This window comes from Penicillium psychrofluorescens (assembly GCF_964197705.1).
Source record: "Penicillium psychrofluorescens genome assembly, chromosome: 6".
Lineage (NCBI taxonomy): Eukaryota > Fungi > Ascomycota > Eurotiomycetes > Eurotiales > Aspergillaceae > Penicillium > Penicillium psychrofluorescens.
The window spans coordinates 278,446-296,555 of record NC_133444.1 but is presented as its reverse complement, the minus strand read 5'-3'; the positions used below and the strand labels follow the sequence as shown (position 1 = coordinate 296,555).

Sequence of the window (18,110 nt, the reverse complement as noted above, 5' to 3'; positions counted from 1 at the left end):
ACGTTCTCTTTCTCCAAGTGTTGAATCGTCATTGCTGGTCATTCATACATGATTTATTTAATGTACAAGGGTATATAGAATACAGAAGGGCCTCTGGGCCTGGTCATTCTCAATGATCCGGAGACTCGATTGCTTACACCTTCTCATCGCCACTCTCAGGGTCATCTGGCAGATCGACCGGAGCCACCAAAGCTGAGTTGGCAACGGCGCCTTGGTCTCTTCGCTTAACTGTGTAAAACAGATCCTCGAGCTGGGTCCCTATGTCGACGTGGATGCGGAGTTCCCGTTCATCAAGAGCATTGTACAGATCACAAAGCTCATAGAAATTCATTCCGTCTCGGTGATTTCCAGTCGGGGAATCGGTTTGTAAGATATCCACTCGCAGATGTTCAAAGGCAAGCATGATGAGCTCCTTGGACCACGGACAAGAGCGCATACCGCGGTAGAACACCTGCTTGGCACGGCGAACATCCTTGTTGGCGTAGAGTTCGAAGAGCACATAAAGTTTCCACAGGCTCAAATTCGACCGAGCCGTGCTAGCATCTGCGCTGTGGCGGGCTGTCGGATCCCCAGGTGGACATTGGTCACCAATTGCTCTCTCAAATGCAGCGCGCACAGAGTGGACCGTGGAGCCTCCCACTACTGGGCGGCTCAGCTCGTTGTATATGGCAAATAGGTGGTTTGAGACTGGGGTGCTCTGTGAAGCGACGGGCGAAATCGCAAAAGTGTCAAGACTGTCGAATGCGGTGACGAGATTTCCTCCATTAGATTCTCGAATGTTTCGCATACGATCATATATGTGGAACCGAGACTTGTGCCAGGCCAGGAGTGATAAGAACATGGTGTTCCTGGGGAAAAGAGACGCGCTCTCTTCAAGTAAGAGGCGAATTTGTTCGGGGACGAACGTGCCATGTCGGTTGATGTGGTAATAAATGAATTTGGCTCGCGCCTGGTGCAGTAATTCAGCTGTGAAAGCCTTGACGCCTTCCTCCTGCAGAGGTAAGGCCGCCAGCCGGGTGACAGCAGAACTGTAAATCTTGAGAGACTTTTCGAAGGCTAATGCATCCGCGAAGTAGACCAAAATCGCGAGACAGTCGCTGTAAGCGGCGAAGACTTGGGGTTTCCTGTACCCAATTGCAGTTTCCTGTGCGTTGGACAGATACTGTAGACAATTAGTGTCGATCTTCACCAGCACAGAGCAGGTGTACTTACATTCTGGATTCGCAGGAAGTTAGTTGCGATGAATTGTTGTGGACATTTATCTTCCTCGAGTTTCTTCAAGTCAATGCCGTTATGCGGTATGGCGTGGAGAAGCGTTCGCACACGGGAGATGTCTTCGCTCTGCATGCACTCCCAAATCCACGTATTCCAAAGAAGGCCGCAATCGATTCGGTCTCGTTCCTCGAAGCTCGAAGTCATTGATAAGGTTGTGGACCACACATGTTCAGCAATCGAAAAACTACCAGAACGATGCTGCATCAGCGCAAAACAGTTGTAAAGTCGCATGTTTGATGATCTCTTTTTCAAGAGCTGTTTTGCGTATCTTTTCGCCACATTTAGGTCGCACGCAAATTCGACTGCCAAAGAGTACTCGGCTAACTCATCGTCCCTAGGATTGGCCTCCACCAGCGACCTGAGGGACAGGCGCACCCAATCCGAGTTGATGACAGATGAAGGGGCCGAGCTGGCAATCTTCCATGCTTCAAATGAAGCAAACCACGAACCGGGATCTGCAAAGTAAGTGCTGGTGGTGTGGAGAAAGCTGTGATGTCGAAACAAGAATGGTGACATCGAGGGCGTAGATGCATCGTTTTCTACGCGAGTGACCCACTGCTCGAGGAGATAGAGAGGGTTGTCCAAAAATTCGTTGCGCAGGAAATTGTCACCACTCCACAGACGAGTCGTCTGGGAATTCTGAGCAACTGCCAGATGGGGCAAATGACAGAAGTACAAAAAGCCATCGATCAGCTCATCAACGGATTCTAAGTCCCAGAACAATGACAGAATCTCCTGCAGATCGTCGAAAAGAACCACTCGGTTGAGATCATCCTCATCCCCTGCATCCAAACATCGAGCAGGCATGTGGCCGTTGCTAATCCGCTCCCGCTCAGTCTCTGCCCAAGAAGGGAGCATCCGCCGGGACTCCATTCTATGTTGGTAATCCCGTGTGCCAGGTTCAACCTCCGGACCGTTTCCATGATTCCAGCCTTGCGCCCCTTTTTCTCCAATGCGAGGCCGTTCAGATTCCCAGAATTCCTGAAACCGTGTGAGAGCCTCTTCTCGATGGGCTTTTTCAATGAGAGAATTCGGCCGGAAGCAACTAAATTCGAGAATAGCCTGCCAGAGAGCCACAGCTAGTTCCAGGAAACCCGCTTCCCGAATAAGGAGTGTTAAACGCAGAAAGAGGTAGCATTGAATTTGATTTCTCTGAGACCCGGCTGTGTTGGATGCATTGAGTTTCAGGCATTCGACAAACGTATTCACAGACCTGGAATAAGTGAAATCAACAGATTCAGTCTGGCGAAAGTCGAGATATTTAACCCAGAGACTGATGAACCCGGGGTGTGCTTTGAGTGTGGCTTCCCATGATGCCGCGAGTGTTTTGGTATCCCAGATTTTCCCTCCTTCTTCCAATCGCCCAAGTAACAAGCGAACTGTAAGAGGAGACTTGCCGGCCTTTTTCAGAGCCTTCTCGTAAAGGCTAAGCTTGATATCGGCCAAGCCCTGCCGCTCGGCGTAGGTTAATGACTGCTTTTCTGCTCGCGAACCACGGATAAGAAGGTCTTGATAATCGATGAACTGAAGCCACAAGCTGACGTCGTGAGGATGATTCTCCACAGCCCGAGAAAGCTCCGCATTGTGAAGTCGGATCTCAGTGTCCGGGTCAGACCGAGCAGGCGCATCGCCTTCAGATTCTGAACCCAACACGATCTCTTCATCGCTGGAAAGTATGTCTTCAGGCTTCGCTTTGCCCAGGATGGATCGGTAGGCATGCCGCTCATCATCCGAGTGGATTTCGCCTGCTGTGTGTTTGGGACGACGCCTGCTCTTGAATGAAAGATAGTCTTTTGCTAGATCTTCTGCAGGACGGGAAAGAGAGTCCGGCCGTATGCGGACGTGGTCTGTGGGCCGAATGCGAGACTTTAACAGAGATTTGGTTGAGCCGGCGGCTCTCGCGAACTCTGCCGAAGGCTTCAAAAACACTTTGTCGAGAGTGGTCAAGTCACGATCAATCCGGTATGATGACGGAATGCCAACGACAAATCCTGCACCAGTCCGTCGATATTCCGGTATGCTATATCTATGGATTGTGCCGTAGGTGATGATGTCCCGGTCGCCCTTGCGGTCGATGACATAAATATCGTTCGTCTCCGCGGGTGACCTAGCCCCAGATCGTTCAATCGTGGTCGAGGAGCGAACTTTCTCAAGCTCACGGTGCTTTTCCGAGCTCACCGCAGGACGTTCGCGAGACCGACGGCGCTTGCTGTGGGGAGAGCGGGTGCGATGCTCCGATCGGTGTGAACGATGGTCCCTTGATCGCCGAGACTCTTCTCTGTGTTCCCGAGACTCCTTCCCCTGGTCCTCACGATCCCGGCGACGACGTTTCGGGTGGCGATGATCCTCGTGGTCTCGTTCGGAGGTCGCGCCATCGCGATCCGACGCGCGTTGGAGCTCCGGCGGGGCTGGCGGCGGCTGCTTGAAGCTGGCAAACCGCGGGACAGACTTCTGGTCCTGATTTAGCATCCTGCAATCACAAGAATAGCGGGCATTGGCACTCACCCCGGCCTCCATCGTGGTGGATGGCAGCGACTTGGGCTTGGTTTAGTTATCGCGGCTGCGGGAGATAAAAGATACCGGAGAAATGTTGTTGCGCCAAGCAGAAAAAAAAGTTCCCGCGGATCAACAGTTTCTGAACCTGCGACGACCCCAGAAGCGATGGACTCTGGCCTGTGAGATTTACCAGTCACCCATAATGGCCTCGTCCCTTGCAGCGCAATTGTCGCAAATTGCGACAAAGTCGACTCACGAGCTCGACTTGAAAGCGCAGAGAATCTCGCATTCGCAATCACTGATTTTCGATGAGAAGGTTGCCGGGTCGCAGGATTTCGATACGATCTTTGATATCTGCTATGAAGGGTTCCAAGAACTGTGTTCCTTGGACCCCCGTTTCGCCGAGTTTGAGCGCTCGATTTTCAGCGAACAGAGCAAAGTCGAAGACCGAACCCAACTAAATGCGGCCCAGAACCAGGAACTAGACGCCGTGATAGAAGCTTTTCTTGCTTTGGTTGGAGGCAGGTTACAGCTGAGCCCTGCTGTCAAGGCTGTGGATTGGCTTGTCAGACGTTTCAGGTACGGCAGACTTTTCTCGTCTCGGTTCGATGGAAGGTGAGATGGAGCTGACAAAAATTGCAGAGTCCACGAGCACAACCTTGCTTGCGTTTTGTTAACCTTCCTTCCCTACCACACGACTCCTCTTTTCCTCAACTTGCTCTCGATTCTGCCTGACGACCTGACTCCGACTTTCAAAGTCCTTTACCCGTACAAGAACGGTCTGATCAACCCGGCCAGACACCCTCTCGTGCACAGTGCCACTACGAACAAACCTTTTTTCTCGGCGTTGAATGAATATGTCCTCAAAGTGTGCCGACAGCAGGCGCACAGTCATGCGCTACTTTCTTTCTGGGCCGGGATCGTCACCGAGGCAGTGGCTGCCATGCTGGATGCTGCTCGCTCGGGAAGGAGAGAAGCAGAGAAGCAGAAGCACGAAGATATTATCTTGCGCGTTCTTCCAGTCCTGAGCTCCGCATTCACAATGAAGAAGGTCTCCGAATTGATCATCAGCTCCTACATGATCAGTGTCGTCCTCGCCCAAAAGGCTTCACTCACGGACGACGTTGTTGATAGTCTCATGGAGAGCGTGGTGAGCTCCTGGACAGAGGAAACAATGAGCTCCGGTCTTATCTGTCTTTCTGTTCTCGCACAGCAGAAGCCGTCGACCACCCTCCCCAAAAAGGTGTTTAAATCTATTCTTCGACTTGACAATGCTATCAACAACCTATCCGAGGTCGCCTCGCAGTATCAAACATCCCAGCTCCTGCTTGGACTGGTAGCTGGTTGTCTCAGCGACGTCGATAAACAAAATGATGATACGCGACTGAATTTACTGTCCTCAATCTTCGACAAGAAACTGCTTGGCGATATTGACCTCAGCAATGCCCTGAGTATGGTACTTGAAACAGCGAGCAATTCCGACAAGACCCGCGGGATATCTTTGGATATCCAGACACGCCTCGCCGAGTTGGTTCAAGGGTTCAACCGATCGGAGTCTTTTCAGCCAATCTTCCAGAAAGCCCTGGCCGAACGATCCGTCAATGTCGCTGCCCTGGAACACAATCTACAGACTGTGGTTGAGGCCATTGTTCCATCACCAGCAATTGCAGATGTGGAGATGGAAGATGCGGACAAAGACCAGGATGTGGACAGGTTTACGCCCGCTCTGGAATCTTTGTCGAAGAAATCTCTTTTCCCTTCCTCTTTCCTCAGTGCGCAGTCGGTTCCGGACTTTGATAGCTTGGTGCAGGCCTTTGTCTTAGGTGCCGAATCTAAGGATCGCCTTGACCTTTTCACCAACTTGCCAGCATTGGGCAAGACTGAGGCCGCAAAATCCCCTCAATTTTTGTCGTTTTTCGTCAGAGTACTCTCGGGTCCTTATCCTATTGGAACGAAGGTTGCCGCTTTGATTGTCATATCATCCACTCTCGCGTCAGCGCCTGGCGAATTTGACCCTCAAGCGCTGCTACCTTTCCTAGTTGTTGCACTCTCAGATCCCTCTGAGCGGATCCGCCGCGAGACAGCTGGTGTGTTGGCTGTAATTGGTTCCTTATACAAGAAAAACAGCAAGGCCAATGACGACTCTAAAAAGCCATGGGCTTATAATACGATCTATGGCCAAGGCAAAAAAGCAGCCGATATTCCGTGGCTCTCGACAGGTGATACGACAAAAGTGCTGGAACGCGCATTGCTTCCGGCCCTGGAAGAGTGTATACTTGACTCGAACCACATTGGGAGAGTCATGGAGGCTGCCTTGCGAGGGACTGCATTGCATGAAGAGTCCGGTGGCGAGGAGCTGAAGAAGTCCCTTCGACTAAGCCTTTTCAACTTCCTTTGCTCGCAAGTGATCAACATGCCAACCTTTGCACCTAAATTTGTCTTACTGTCGATGATCAACCATGTCGATAAGGTCTCTGGAACAACCCGCACTCAACAACTCCTCCCTTTGCTACAAAAATGGCGTGACTTGAACCAGAAGGCCGTCGATGAAATCTGTTCCAAGGAGCGCTTGTCGGCTATTGATATGGATCACCAAATAGCAGCCATTGTCACGTCCAAAGATAAGGATGCTATCAATTCCCTCTTGTCGACTGTCAGCTCTGGCGCCGAGTCCTTAAGACCCTCATTTGTCGCCGCTTGTTTCGGCCGAATGAAGGAGGCTTGGGCCAAAATCCCAGAGGATGGCCAGCTCTCCGTATCCGAGAAACTGCTGGACATCTCACTCGGAATTTCCACCGATAGCTTGTTATTGGCAAACAGCTGCCGGGATGTCCTTCGCAGTGTTGAGCTTCCGGGAACCGTCCTCGTCAATTTCATTGCGAAGATCCCTGTATCTCTCACCGACATTGAAGCTCTTGGCCCTGCACCCAAGCGAAGACGCACCAGTCAGAACAACATGGTCGCCATGACTGTCAAGGATGAGGCTGAGCTCAGCAAACTGATGGATAAGATGACTTTCATTCTCGAGATTGTGGACAGCTCTTCTCCAGAGTCTCATCCTGGGTTGGCCGACGGATTGTTCCAGACCCTAGCTGCTCTTCATCACTTCAAGTCACAGATCCAGTCTGGCATGACCTATCTGCTCAGTCTAACATTAGGAGGCCTCTTGGCTATCGTCAACAAATCGAAGGTAAGAACCCTTGTTTCACTTTTGCCTAGGCAATCACTGACAACTGGGATTAGGGAGCTGCGAAGCCTCAGTTTAATCCCTCGGTTATTCGCGCCGATCTGGTGGTGGATTGTGTACGGACGACCGACAGCCCCCAAGTACAGAATGCCGCCCTTCTTCTCGTGGCCGGGCTATCCGTAATTGCTCCCGAGTTGGTGCTTCACAGTGTGATGCCGATCTTCACATTCATGGGCTCCAGCGTTCTCCGCAAGGACGATGACTACTCGGTGTCCGTAATCGACCAGACTATCGATCAGGTTGTCCCAGCGCTTATTCAGTCGTTGCGCAACCAAAAGAGAGATATTGTATCTGGAACGTCGGAGCTGCTCCTGAGCTTCACTGCTGCATTTGAGCACATCCCATCCCATCGCCGTCTCCGCCTTTTCCATGCTCTGATCAGCAAACTTGGAACTCAGGATTTCCTGTTCGCTGTGCTGGCAATGCTTGCAAATCGGTACTCGACAGAAAAGGATGCTCTCACGCTCATGACGGGTCTGGTCTCGGATGCCAGTGCTGTGGTGGAGCTCACGACCTACAGCAAGTATCTCAATCTCGTCAGCGATGCACTCAAGACCAAGCCTGGTATCTCACGGGTTCTGCTGGGAATTGGAAGTGATGACGGGCGCGACCCTCAGAAGGTGGCTGTCGACCTGCAGCGCGTGTTGGCTCACCTGCTCAAACATTCGTCCCTCAAATCCAAGATTGAAACCGCCTTTGAGTCGGAGGGTGAAAATGCTGACCAAGTCCGCGGCTGTTTCTCTCGCATCTTGGAACAGGTTCTGGCCATTGGGGACTCTGTGCAAAGCATGAAGTCTGTGAGCCAGGCGTGCGGCGAGGTTCTCGGATCCTTGTTTAGTACTCTATCTCTTGTCGACTTCTTGGACACGATTGAAGTCCTGCTCCAGGGACCAAATGATGAACTCAGGCGCAAGGTTCTCCGTCTCCTCGAGAGTCGGTTGCGTGGGAACCCGGAGCGTGACAGTGTCTCTCAGACCCGTGTCCTTGATTTCCTGCCCACCTTGGTACATATTGTGGAATCATCGCCCGACATACTCCTCAAGCATGCTGCTGTCGCTTGTATCGATCGTATCACCGACAAATACGGCAGAAAGGATCCTTCCAAGGTCATCCCTGCCGCCAAGATTGTTGCTAGTGCGTCTTGTATCGGCCAAGCTGATGACCGCATTCGGATCATGGGTGTATTGTGCCTTGCGTCTATGGCAGAGGTGCTAGGTCAGGCCATGATTCCTGCACTGCCAGACGCTCTGAGTCAGTCTCTGAACTTGCTCGATCTCAGCCTTGCTCCTGGAAAGGAAAACTCCAGGCTGCATGACGCCGTGTTCTCTCTCTTCTCTGCCCTCTTTGTCCATCTGCCCTTCATGATGTCGGCTGCTCACTTGGACAAGGTTTTGCTTCTCTCATTCAAGTCCGCCAGTTCTGATCTGGAAGAAAGCGGCGACAATGGTCGTCAAGAAGCTCTTCGGCTGATGGCACGAAAGGTTGATGTGAGCGCGACCCTCGGCGCAGTCGAGCGCAATTGGCAAAGCGGGGTGGAAATCGGCCCGGCAGCCACGCATGAAGCTCTGCAGATTCTCAGTGTCGCTGTCGAGAAGCATCCCAAATCAGCCATTGCCAAGAACATCAACGTTCTCACCAAGATTCTCTTTAAAGCCTTTGATCTGCGTCGCGAGCAAGTTGCACTTGGTGAGCGTGCCGTCTTTAACTCTGCCGATATTGATGAAGTAGAAGCGACACTCAACGACGTCACGATCAAGATGATTTACAAGCTCAACGACAGCACATTCCGGCCCCTCTTTATCAAATTTGTGGAGTGGGCCACCACTGATGCGTCCAAGAAGGACCAACAGAGCCGACTAGCACGACTTACGACGCTCTATAAATTTCTCCAGGTCTTCTTCGGTACTCTTCAGTCAATCGTCACCGGTTACTCGAGCTACATTCTCGAGAACGTGGTCGAGGTGCTTGGCATGGCCAGCCCAACCGACAAAGCTTCAAAGTCCCTTTGGTTGGCGTCATTGCGCATGCTGCACAATTCCTTCGAACATGACCAAGATGACTTCTGGCAATCTCCTTCCCATCTCGCCAGTATCTCCGGGCCTCTGATCTCGCAACTGGGTCACGCTACCAATGCTTCGACTGCAAAGCTGGTCATTTCCGAGGCGGTGCCTGCCATCACGGAGCTTGCCATCGCTGCCGATTCGACGGATAACCACAAAGAGCTAAACTCTGCTCTTATGAAATACCTGCGCCCTTCGACCGCCCCTAATGCTAGATCCGCTGGTGGCGATAACCCGCATACCCGTCTTGCGGCTCTTAAGGCCGAGCAGGCGCTCACCGAGCAGCTTGGTGAAGAATGGCTTGCGCTCCTTCCAGAGATGCTGCCGTACATTAGCGAGTTGATGGAAGATGAGGACGAGAACGTTGAGAGAGAAGTGCGGAAGTGGGTGAAGCAGATCGAGGCTGTCCTTGGCGAGAGACTCGATGATATGTTGACTTAAAAGGAGTCTCGTTGTTTGCCGTCATCTTTGGTGGCCATGTAAAAAGATCCCTGCATTTTTGGAGTTTATATAGACCCTTGGACAGACAGGCACTCAGTTCTAGAACAAAAGTACGTTCGTTCCCATGGTTTTTACATCACGAAATTTCTACAAAAGGAAAAGGGTTGCAATTTAGACATCGAAGAAACACAAATGGCGGGCATTCCTCCGGCCCCCTCCTGGTCCTCACATATCATAAATCATCTACAGAATCAAGCTTGACGCTCAGTTTGGAACCGGGGCCTTTGTCGCATCGACACCGGCATTCCACCGGTACTTCGAAGCCGGGTGGTCCGCACGGGGACCAGACTGGCCGGGCTGCGCAAACAGATTCTCACGATACGTGCCTTTGGGCACCGCATAGTCATCCCAGAACAAGCCGCGTCGGCGAAGCTCTGGAATGAGAAGGTCGATGATGTCTTTGAATGAACCGGGCTTGACGGCGTATGCCTAAGTGAAACAAGCCAGTTAGAGCTGAATGGGATTTAGGGTTCAGTTTTTCATACCAGATTGAAGCCATCCACATCGGCTTCCTCGACCCAACGTTCCATGTTATCAGCGACCTGTGCAGCCGTACCCACAGGAGTGGCGCCGAGGCCGCCGACAGTGATGTGCTGGCCGACAGTGTTCTTGGTCCATTTAGCAACTTCTGGCGTAGCCTTGGACCAACCCTCCACCGCAGATCTAGCTGAAAATCAGTGCTGGTTGACGGCATATCGTAAGAAATCAACCTACCGAATGGCATTACTCTGAACGTGTCGCAGCTCCTCTTCCTCTTCATACTTGTTCAAATCGATACCAGTCCAACCTCCGAACAGCGCCAGAGCGCCATCGATAGAGCCAAGGCTGCGGTAGTACTTAAACTTCTCAAAGGCTTCCTCTTCTGTCTTGCCCAAGACCGGACACAGAAGGGCTAGGAACTTGATGCTTTGTGGGTCACGTCCGTACTCCGTCTTCGCTAGCTCGCGGATCTCGGCCACGTTCTTGGCCACCACGGACGGGCTGTGGCCTGCCACGAAGATGGCTTCCGCGTGCTGCGCCGCAAAAGTCTTGCCGGCTTTGGAGGTACCGGCCTGCAGGATGACTGGCGTGCGCTGCGGGCTGGGTTGACAGATATGAGGGCCCGGTACATTGAAATACTTGCCGACGTGGTTGATCTCGCGCACAAGCTCTGGGTCTGTGTAGATGCCGCGCTCACGATCGAGGACCACGGCATCCTGGCGCCATGATGATTCCCACAGCTTGTAGGCTACTTTGATATACTCCTCTGCAACAGCATATCTGTCGTCATGCTGAGGCACTGTTAGTTACCGTTCGTGGGCGAAAACAGGTGATATAGAGCTTACATTGGGCTGTTCAGCTGCACCCAAGTTCCGAGCAGCAGAATCAAGATAGCCAGTGACAACCTTTAGATGCGAATGTTAGTGTTTCCTCAGACGTTTCTAGCCAAGGTTCAAATGACACTCACGTTCCATCCAACCCTGTAACAAACTGTTAGCTATGAAACTTGATGAGCGACTGGGCTTATTTTCTCCTTACCGTCCTTTCGTGAGGTGATCAACAGTAGACAAGCGTCTCGCAAGATGGTATGGTTGCTCATATGTGGTGGTGACCGTCACGCCGAACCCGATGTTCTTGGTCACCGCTGCCATAGCCGGAACGACAGCCAGGGGCTCGTTCACAGGCCACTGAGCACCCGACACAACTGCTGGGTCCAGGTTTCTGGGGCCTTTGTAGACATCGTACCCTCCTGCAGAAATATTGGTGGTATTAAATTTCAACTCAATAGCAAATCCTCGATGCGTAGTTACTAACCTAATACGTCTGCGATGAAGATACCGTGGAATTTGGCATCTTCCAAGAGCTTCGCAAGCTCAGTCCAGTGGTCAACATCATTGAATCTATGAGACTCGTCTTCGGGATGGCGCCATAGGCCAGGTGATTGATGGCCACTGCCTGTAAACTGAGTTAGATGCCAAAGTATACCAATCTGGCGCGACACTAGGCAAGTAGTAGTACTTACACATCTCAACGAAGGCATTGAGGATGAGCGATTTGCGAGGCTTATCGCCCGATGCATTCCCATTTGTAGCCATAATTGAGCTTTGTGTCTTTTGTTTTTGAAGAATTTTTGGTGCGTTGGGATGAGCTCTTGGGATGAGCTCGAAACCGTGAAGTTGCTAAGTTCAACCAAGCCCTAGCGCAATGAACTCGACACGTCTCACTCGAATAATTTTCCGCGAAAAGAATTATGGGGGGCCATAGCCTCAAGGACAATTTCAGTAATTTGTATCACAATAACCGAGGACCTCAATCAACGCATTCCCCGTATACGTCACTCACGCCTAGAATCTCCATAGCATCAATGTGGGCCATGATGGCGCGATCCGGGAGATCCTGAGGGGCCTGAAAAAGGGCAACTTTCAATATCACTGGGCAATATGCGAATAGGCTTGAGCATGTGCGAACTACCCTGCAGGAACTTTACTCCTTTTGTCCTTTTCTCGGGCGAGAGCCTTGAGATCTGCTCTGATGTGATGTTGTAGGGTTCTGGATAGAGACTCCCGGGCCCCCTTTGTCCATTATTGGTATGGATCAAATCGCCCCGACATTTACTTGCGGTGCATCAGTGATGGTGCCAGGCTGTCAGCCGGCTATTAATTCCCAATTGACAATTAAACCGGCTGGGCTGTCAGCAGTGATTGCCATGCAGACCTGCCCTAATCTTTGCGCGACCACGATGGCGGTTGGATAGATATCAATCGCCACAACTCGATTATTTCCTCTCAAAAAGTTCAACCAGAGATCGTGAAAAAGAATTTAGTAAAGTCGTCTAAAAAAAATTCCATTTTTTGAATGACACCATATCGATGCCTATCAAGAACCAAACTCAAACCTGGCTTCCACCGCCGCATAACTTTAATACTCGAGCACCTCATCGATCGCATAAATCAAGTCATTGCGGATCCATCAATCTTCACTCGCTCTGACGACTCAGATCCCATGGATTAGCGTGACTCGGAATCCTGTACACCCCTGTTTTTGTGTACGGGGTGCGTGTTGCATTGGAAAAATGATATGCTTTTAAGCATACGTGAGCCCTTGGCTTCCCAGGCACTCGATACCAAGTGTTGTGGCACGATATAAGTTACAACGTAGACTGCCCAGAAATTGTACAATTTTTACATATTTCTCAGTCTACAGTCTTGATTGATTTGCAGAGACTTGCCCGTCATGTCGGACTTGCACGTTCGCGGTGGCATCACGACTGTCCAACCTCCTCTTTCCCAGGCGGTTGGATATGTTGTTGTCCTTGTGGTTGGCGTCATTGTCGCTGTGGGTATGTGTTACGACTCTGGGAAATATCGAATCTGGACTTTGCCGCTCACAATTGCCAGTCATGATGCTTCTCACCAAAATCTTGAAGCAGACTACGGGAGAAGATAACAAGAAAACTGAGATGTAGGTCTTTTTTCTTGCGCCCCTAATTTTAAGCACATACTCATGCACTCAATAGGTTCATGACAGCAAACCGAACAGTTCGAACTGGCTTGACTGCCTCCGCTGTGATATCGGTGCGTTCCATTCCTCTTCTGCCGGTTATATACCACCTGACACTCATCACCTCTGTAGTCCTGGCTGTGGTCAACTGCATTGCTTGGCTCCTCGTTCGTCGGCTACAGCTACGGTGTTGCCGGTCCCTTCTGGTTTGCCGCTGGTTGTAGCCCAATGATCGTGTTCTTTGCGTTACTGGGTATTTCTTGCAAGCGCAAGATTCCAGAAGCACACACTTCGCTGGAAGTGGTTCGTATTCGATACGGTACGTTGTGGGCATCCGCCCTGCTGCTGATCGAGGCTAACTGTTTGCAAAGGTCGACTGGCCCACGTCGTCTTCATGATCCTGTGTCTGATCAACAATATCTTCGCCTGCGCGAACATGCTTCTCGGTGCCGCAGCAGTCATCTCGGCCATGTAAGTTACTTGTTAATATCATTACCATAACCTTGCTAATTGGTAACAGGTCTGGGATGCATATTATTGCCGCAACTTTCCTGCTCCCAGTGGGTGTGACGGTGTACACCTTTGTCGGTGGCATCAAGGCTACGTGAGTTGATCTCTATCTACCTTTTGACACATATTTCTGACATTTTGTTGGGCAGTTTCCTTACCGATTACTTCCATACGGCGGTCATTGTCATTGTTGCCTGTTATTTCTCAATCAAAGCCTTTACGAGTCCCCAGGTCGGCTCCGTGGGTAACCTATTTGAGCTCGTCAAGAGTGCGGCTGAGCGTCACCCGGTCGTTGGTAATCAGGATGGTACATACTTGACGATGACGTCCAAGGGAGTAAGTACTGGTCTTCCTCATTTCAACAAAACCAGCTAATTCCCGTACTAGGCCATCCTATTTGGAATCCTCCATTGCTGCGGCAACTTCGGATTGGTCATTGTACGCAGAAATCGAGATCCAACTCTAAGTGCATTACTAACTGCTCCTGCAGATGGATACTAGCTACTTTATCAAAGCTTTCTCGGCCTCCCCGGCGGCTGTTGTGCCGGGATATACCATCGGTGGCGTTGCCTACTTTGCCATTCCCTGGGCACTGGGAACCATAATGAGCTCTGTGGCATTGGGTCTCGAGAACCAACCAGACTTCCCAACATTTCCGAGAGTAAGCAACCGAGTACTTGCATGAGCTCCAGGAGGAATATTGTGCTAATAAAGAGCTCCAGAGAATGACCTCGTCCGAGGTCAGCAACGGCCTGGTACTTCCGTACGCAGCCATGACTATCGCCGGTAAAGGCGGCGCCGCAGCGGTGCTTCTAATCACTTTCATGGCTGTCACATCTACCCTCTCTGCGCAGGTCATCGCCGTCAGCTCGATTCTCAGCTTCGACGTCTACCGCGAGTATTTCAAGAAGAACGCAACAGACCGCGATATGATTCAGTCCAGTCACCTTGGTGTCATCTTCTTCGCTGCTTTTTCCGCTGCATTTAGCACTATGCTGCATTACGTTGGCGTCGACCTGGGCTGGACATTATACATGCTCGGTAAGTAATTCCATCCCCGTACATAATCATTATCAACCCTGATCTATCCCACCAGGTGTGGTAACCTGCCCCGGAATCTTTCCAATGGTATTCACAATCCTCTGGCGCCGCCAGAGCACCGCAGCCGCGATCCTCTCCCCGGTGCTGGGGCTAGCAACAGGAATCGCAGTCTGGCTAGGAACAGCATCTCATTTCTACGGCACAGTCTCCGTCGCAACAACCGGCGAAGTGCTACCCTGCGTCTACGGCACAGTGGCATCGTGCTTCTCGCCCATCCCGTATTCGGTGCTGATCACGCTGTTCAAACCGCAGAACTACGACTGGGCGGACTTCAAGAAGGAGAAGCTCGCGCTGGAGAAGTTAGAGGATGACCTGACCACAGCGCATGGCCATATCCCCGTTTCCAGTAGGGGCAATGAGACTCTTCTTGAAGAAGGCGGAGCTCAAAGTGCGGCAATTGATGCGCAGGAGCTGAAGAGATGGGGCCGCATTGCGGCTTTCTGGGCAGCTGCTACGTTTTTGGGTCATTGGGTGTTGTGGCCGTTGCCCATGTACGGATCGAAATACGTGTTTGAGAAGAAGGTGAGATCTCTTCATGCTTGCGCTTTGTGAAGGAAAATACTAATTCTGCAACTATGTAGTTTTTCATCGCCTGGGTGGTGGTTGGTATCATCTGGCTCTGGGGCACAATGCTAGTTGCCATTTTCTACCCACTTATTGACGGTGGGATCCAGCAGATGGGCGAGGTCTACCGCGGTTTGAGGAAACGAAAGGAAGTTGCTAAAGAAACTCGTGCTGCCAATGATAAGGGCGATGATAGCACTTCTCCCTCAACGCCGTCTGCAGGGTCAATCGATGATGCTACACGGGAGGAGCACAATGATGAGAGCAATCAATAAATTGGTACAGATGGATAGATGGATGAAATCTACCGGTGAAGGAGGATAATTAGAGCCTTTTCTGTGACTAGTTGACTGGTCTTTACTCGTTACTGCTGTTAATATATACGGATTTCTTGTTGCTAATGCATCAAAATTGAACATCTGTATTTCGATCAGCTCATCATACGTGTCTGCGGCAAGCTTAAGAGTCATAACGATCCTGTCATCAATTATCACAGCCTTGATCTAACCAGATGGAAAACCATCCGCCATGTTGGCGTAGACTGATTCGTTGTAGTTCAGCTCGTTCTGGCTCTGGTCTAGAGCAGCAGCACCTCCAAACTGAGTAACAACCTGACAAGACAGAGGATCAGTATTGACAACAAGGAGAGCAAGATAAAGAGAACCATACCGTGGTGATCAAACTGGCACTGCCGTTCTTGTCACTGCTACTATCCCACCACATCCCACCACCTAGTCCCTTGGACTGGATGTACTTCGCCTTCATCAGCGCCACCGCCGGGGTGTCGTAGCTGATCATCATGCGCTGTGTGGAGTCATAACTGTAGCTCGCAACTGGCTGGTCGAGAACGAATTCTTGCGCGCCAGCCTGCGGCAGCGCCTTGTAGTCCCACACACCATTCTCCCAGCTCCCGCTGCCGACGCCGGTGAAGTTCGTGCCGGGGCCGTCGGTTTCCATGAAGGATCGCCCGTACAGTGGCATGCCCATTACGATCTTGTCGGCGCTCACGCCGTTAGCGATGTAGTAGTTGATGGCCTGGTCGGTGCTGAAGGGAGTGCTGGCTGGGTTGGCGGTCGAGTTGTACACATTCGCGTTATCACCGGCAATCGTGTCCCAGCTGCCGGAGTAGTCGTATGCCATCAGGTTCCAGAAGTCGAGGTACTTGTCCATCTCGGCCATCTTCAGTTTCTGGTAGTTTGCGGGGCCTGTGGCTCGTTAGTCAGATGGTAATTATAACGAACATAGACAGAGACCCACCAGCAGGCGATGCGACGGTCAGGAGGAAGTGGTGGCCACTTGCGTTGGCTGCACTGTAGGCATCCAAAGCCTGAGGACAAAGTTAGCAAGCCCGGCTGAGGAGAGAACTTCCAAACCTACCGAGCGAACTTCTTGCAACAGAGAAACCATGTTCTCGGCCTGGGTATCATTAGAAGGATACTCCCAGTCAATATCGAGTCCATCAAACCCCAGGTCCTTGACCAGCTCAACCGCAGACGAGGCAAACAACTTCCTCCCGGCATCAGTAGCCATCGGCGCCGCAAAGTTAGGGGAGTAAGTCCAGCCACCAATCGACAACAGCACCTTCAGCTGTCGATTCTTCTGCTTGAGCAGGAATAGCTGCTTGACGCAGCCATAGACATTGTTGCCAACGTCATTCCACGAGTCAGTGGAATAATGCTTCTCGAGATCAGCATACGTGTCGGAGAGGAATACCTCTCCCGTGTCGCCGTGGACGTTGGCGAACGCATACAGCACATGCGTTAGCCGTTCCGCGGGGAGTTCTTGGGGTTGGTAGTTTCGACCATAGATGGCCTGGTGTAAGTAAGGCACGTCAATGACTAGACCTTAAAGACAGAACAAGAGGTAACTCACCCAGTTCACAAAGTATGCCACGGAACGCAGGCCCGAAGTTGCCGCGCGAGGTGCCAGCTCGACGATATCACTTCGAGGCGAAGGAATGATCGAGGCATCAGCGAGCCAGGCCAGGCCCAGGAGGAAAGGAATGACGAAACGCATAATTGCGAAGGAGCATCAAGGGGGTTAGTGGGAGGAGTGGATGTACTCGTGCCAGCGAGGCTAAGGGGAAGAAGGTAAGGAGTCAGTTAGTTAAGGAGAGAACGAAGCGAAAGCAGAAGAAGAAGAAAGGAAAACATGGATTATTTGTAGTTCAGCAGGACCACGGCCTCTACCTACATACTTCCCATACCATCCATCGGCCGAGGCTGCCAGACATGGCGCCTGTAACATATCCAGGGTCCCTTGTGGCTAGCCCTAGCCGCCTCAGCGCTATCTAGAGGGTGACCTGCTCCGTTGGACCGATTGTTTGGAGATGGGACCCTACAATTCGACGCCAGTCCACCCTCCCCAACTTGATTCTGCAGCTCCAAGCGTCGCATCCGCCTCGACAGTCAGATCCAAAGGGCATTCATTGATTCGTCACAGGGAGTTCAGGGGAGTTCAGGGGAGCGAGCGCCACATTCCGCTCTGGCGCAAATGGCTCAGTTGAGATATCCAGGTCCCGAGGGAACCTGAGCTGGGGATCCCCCGAGTATCGCGTGCAACGGTATCGACTGTGATCCAGGGCCGTCGGCGTCATGTGCGTGGTTGCCCACTGGGTGACATTGTCATCTGCAATCCCTCGATAGTAGTTACCCAGTCCGATCGTCGAGTGTTGGTGATTCCGGGAGACCTTACTTGGCAGTGCTGGAGGGATGTAACGATGGCGGTACTCGTTCACGATAGGAGGAACGGCAGGAATACATAAATTGGTTGACCCTCCGTGACGTTACACTCAGACCATGCGATAGGCCCATGTGGTGGGCATAGTTACTACCCGGGGGGCGCCAAGATGTCGCATGATCTGTCGGAGATCTCAA

At 51.6% G+C, this 18,110-nt stretch overlaps 5 protein-coding genes across 5 annotated transcripts; 2 read left to right on the top strand and 3 right to left on the bottom strand.

The window, feature by feature from the left end:
• Positions 1-133: 133 nt before the first annotated feature.
• Positions 134-3,792, bottom strand: PFLUO_LOCUS8620 (uncharacterized protein; the record flags this gene model as incomplete). The annotated part of the gene is made up of 3 exons (XM_073786365.1): positions 134-1,162; positions 1,213-3,726; positions 3,781-3,792. 3 exons carry the CDS (start codon positions 3,790-3,792, stop codon positions 134-136), a joined length of 3,555 nt encoding a protein of 1,184 aa, XP_073642628.1.
• Positions 3,793-3,973: 181 nt separating this feature from the next.
• PFLUO_LOCUS8619 (snoRNA-binding rRNA-processing protein utp10) lies at positions 3,974-9,519 on the top strand (the record flags this gene model as incomplete). Its single annotated transcript, XM_073786364.1, has 3 exons — positions 3,974-4,350; positions 4,414-6,961; positions 7,015-9,519. 3 exons carry the CDS (start codon positions 3,974-3,976, stop codon positions 9,517-9,519), a joined length of 5,430 nt encoding a protein of 1,809 aa, XP_073642627.1.
• A 264-nt stretch (positions 9,520-9,783) lies between these two features.
• Positions 9,784-11,654, bottom strand: PFLUO_LOCUS8618 (uncharacterized protein; the record flags this gene model as incomplete). The annotated part of the gene is made up of 6 exons (XM_073786363.1): positions 9,784-10,008; positions 10,065-10,242; positions 10,294-10,839; positions 11,098-11,308; positions 11,374-11,514; positions 11,582-11,654. The coding sequence occupies 6 exons, from the start codon at positions 11,652-11,654 to the stop codon at positions 9,784-9,786; spliced, it is 1,374 nt and encodes a 457-aa protein (XP_073642626.1).
• A 1,138-nt stretch (positions 11,655-12,792) lies between these two features.
• Positions 12,793-15,509, top strand: PFLUO_LOCUS8617 (uncharacterized protein; the record flags this gene model as incomplete). Its single annotated transcript, XM_073786362.1, has 12 exons — positions 12,793-12,898; positions 12,957-13,020; positions 13,076-13,133; positions 13,192-13,378; positions 13,431-13,530; positions 13,580-13,663; positions 13,719-13,905; positions 13,957-14,007; positions 14,060-14,230; positions 14,292-14,610; positions 14,666-15,192; positions 15,252-15,509. 12 exons carry the CDS (start codon positions 12,793-12,795, stop codon positions 15,507-15,509), a joined length of 2,112 nt encoding a protein of 703 aa, XP_073642625.1.
• Positions 15,510-15,737: 228 nt separating this feature from the next.
• PFLUO_LOCUS8616 (Chitinase 4) lies at positions 15,738-17,250 on the bottom strand (the record flags this gene model as incomplete). The annotated part of the gene is made up of 5 exons (XM_073786361.1): positions 15,738-15,845; positions 15,904-16,439; positions 16,492-16,561; positions 16,612-17,046; positions 17,107-17,250. 5 exons carry the CDS (start codon positions 17,248-17,250, stop codon positions 15,738-15,740), a joined length of 1,293 nt encoding a protein of 430 aa, XP_073642624.1.
• Positions 17,251-18,110: the final 860 nt, after the last annotated feature.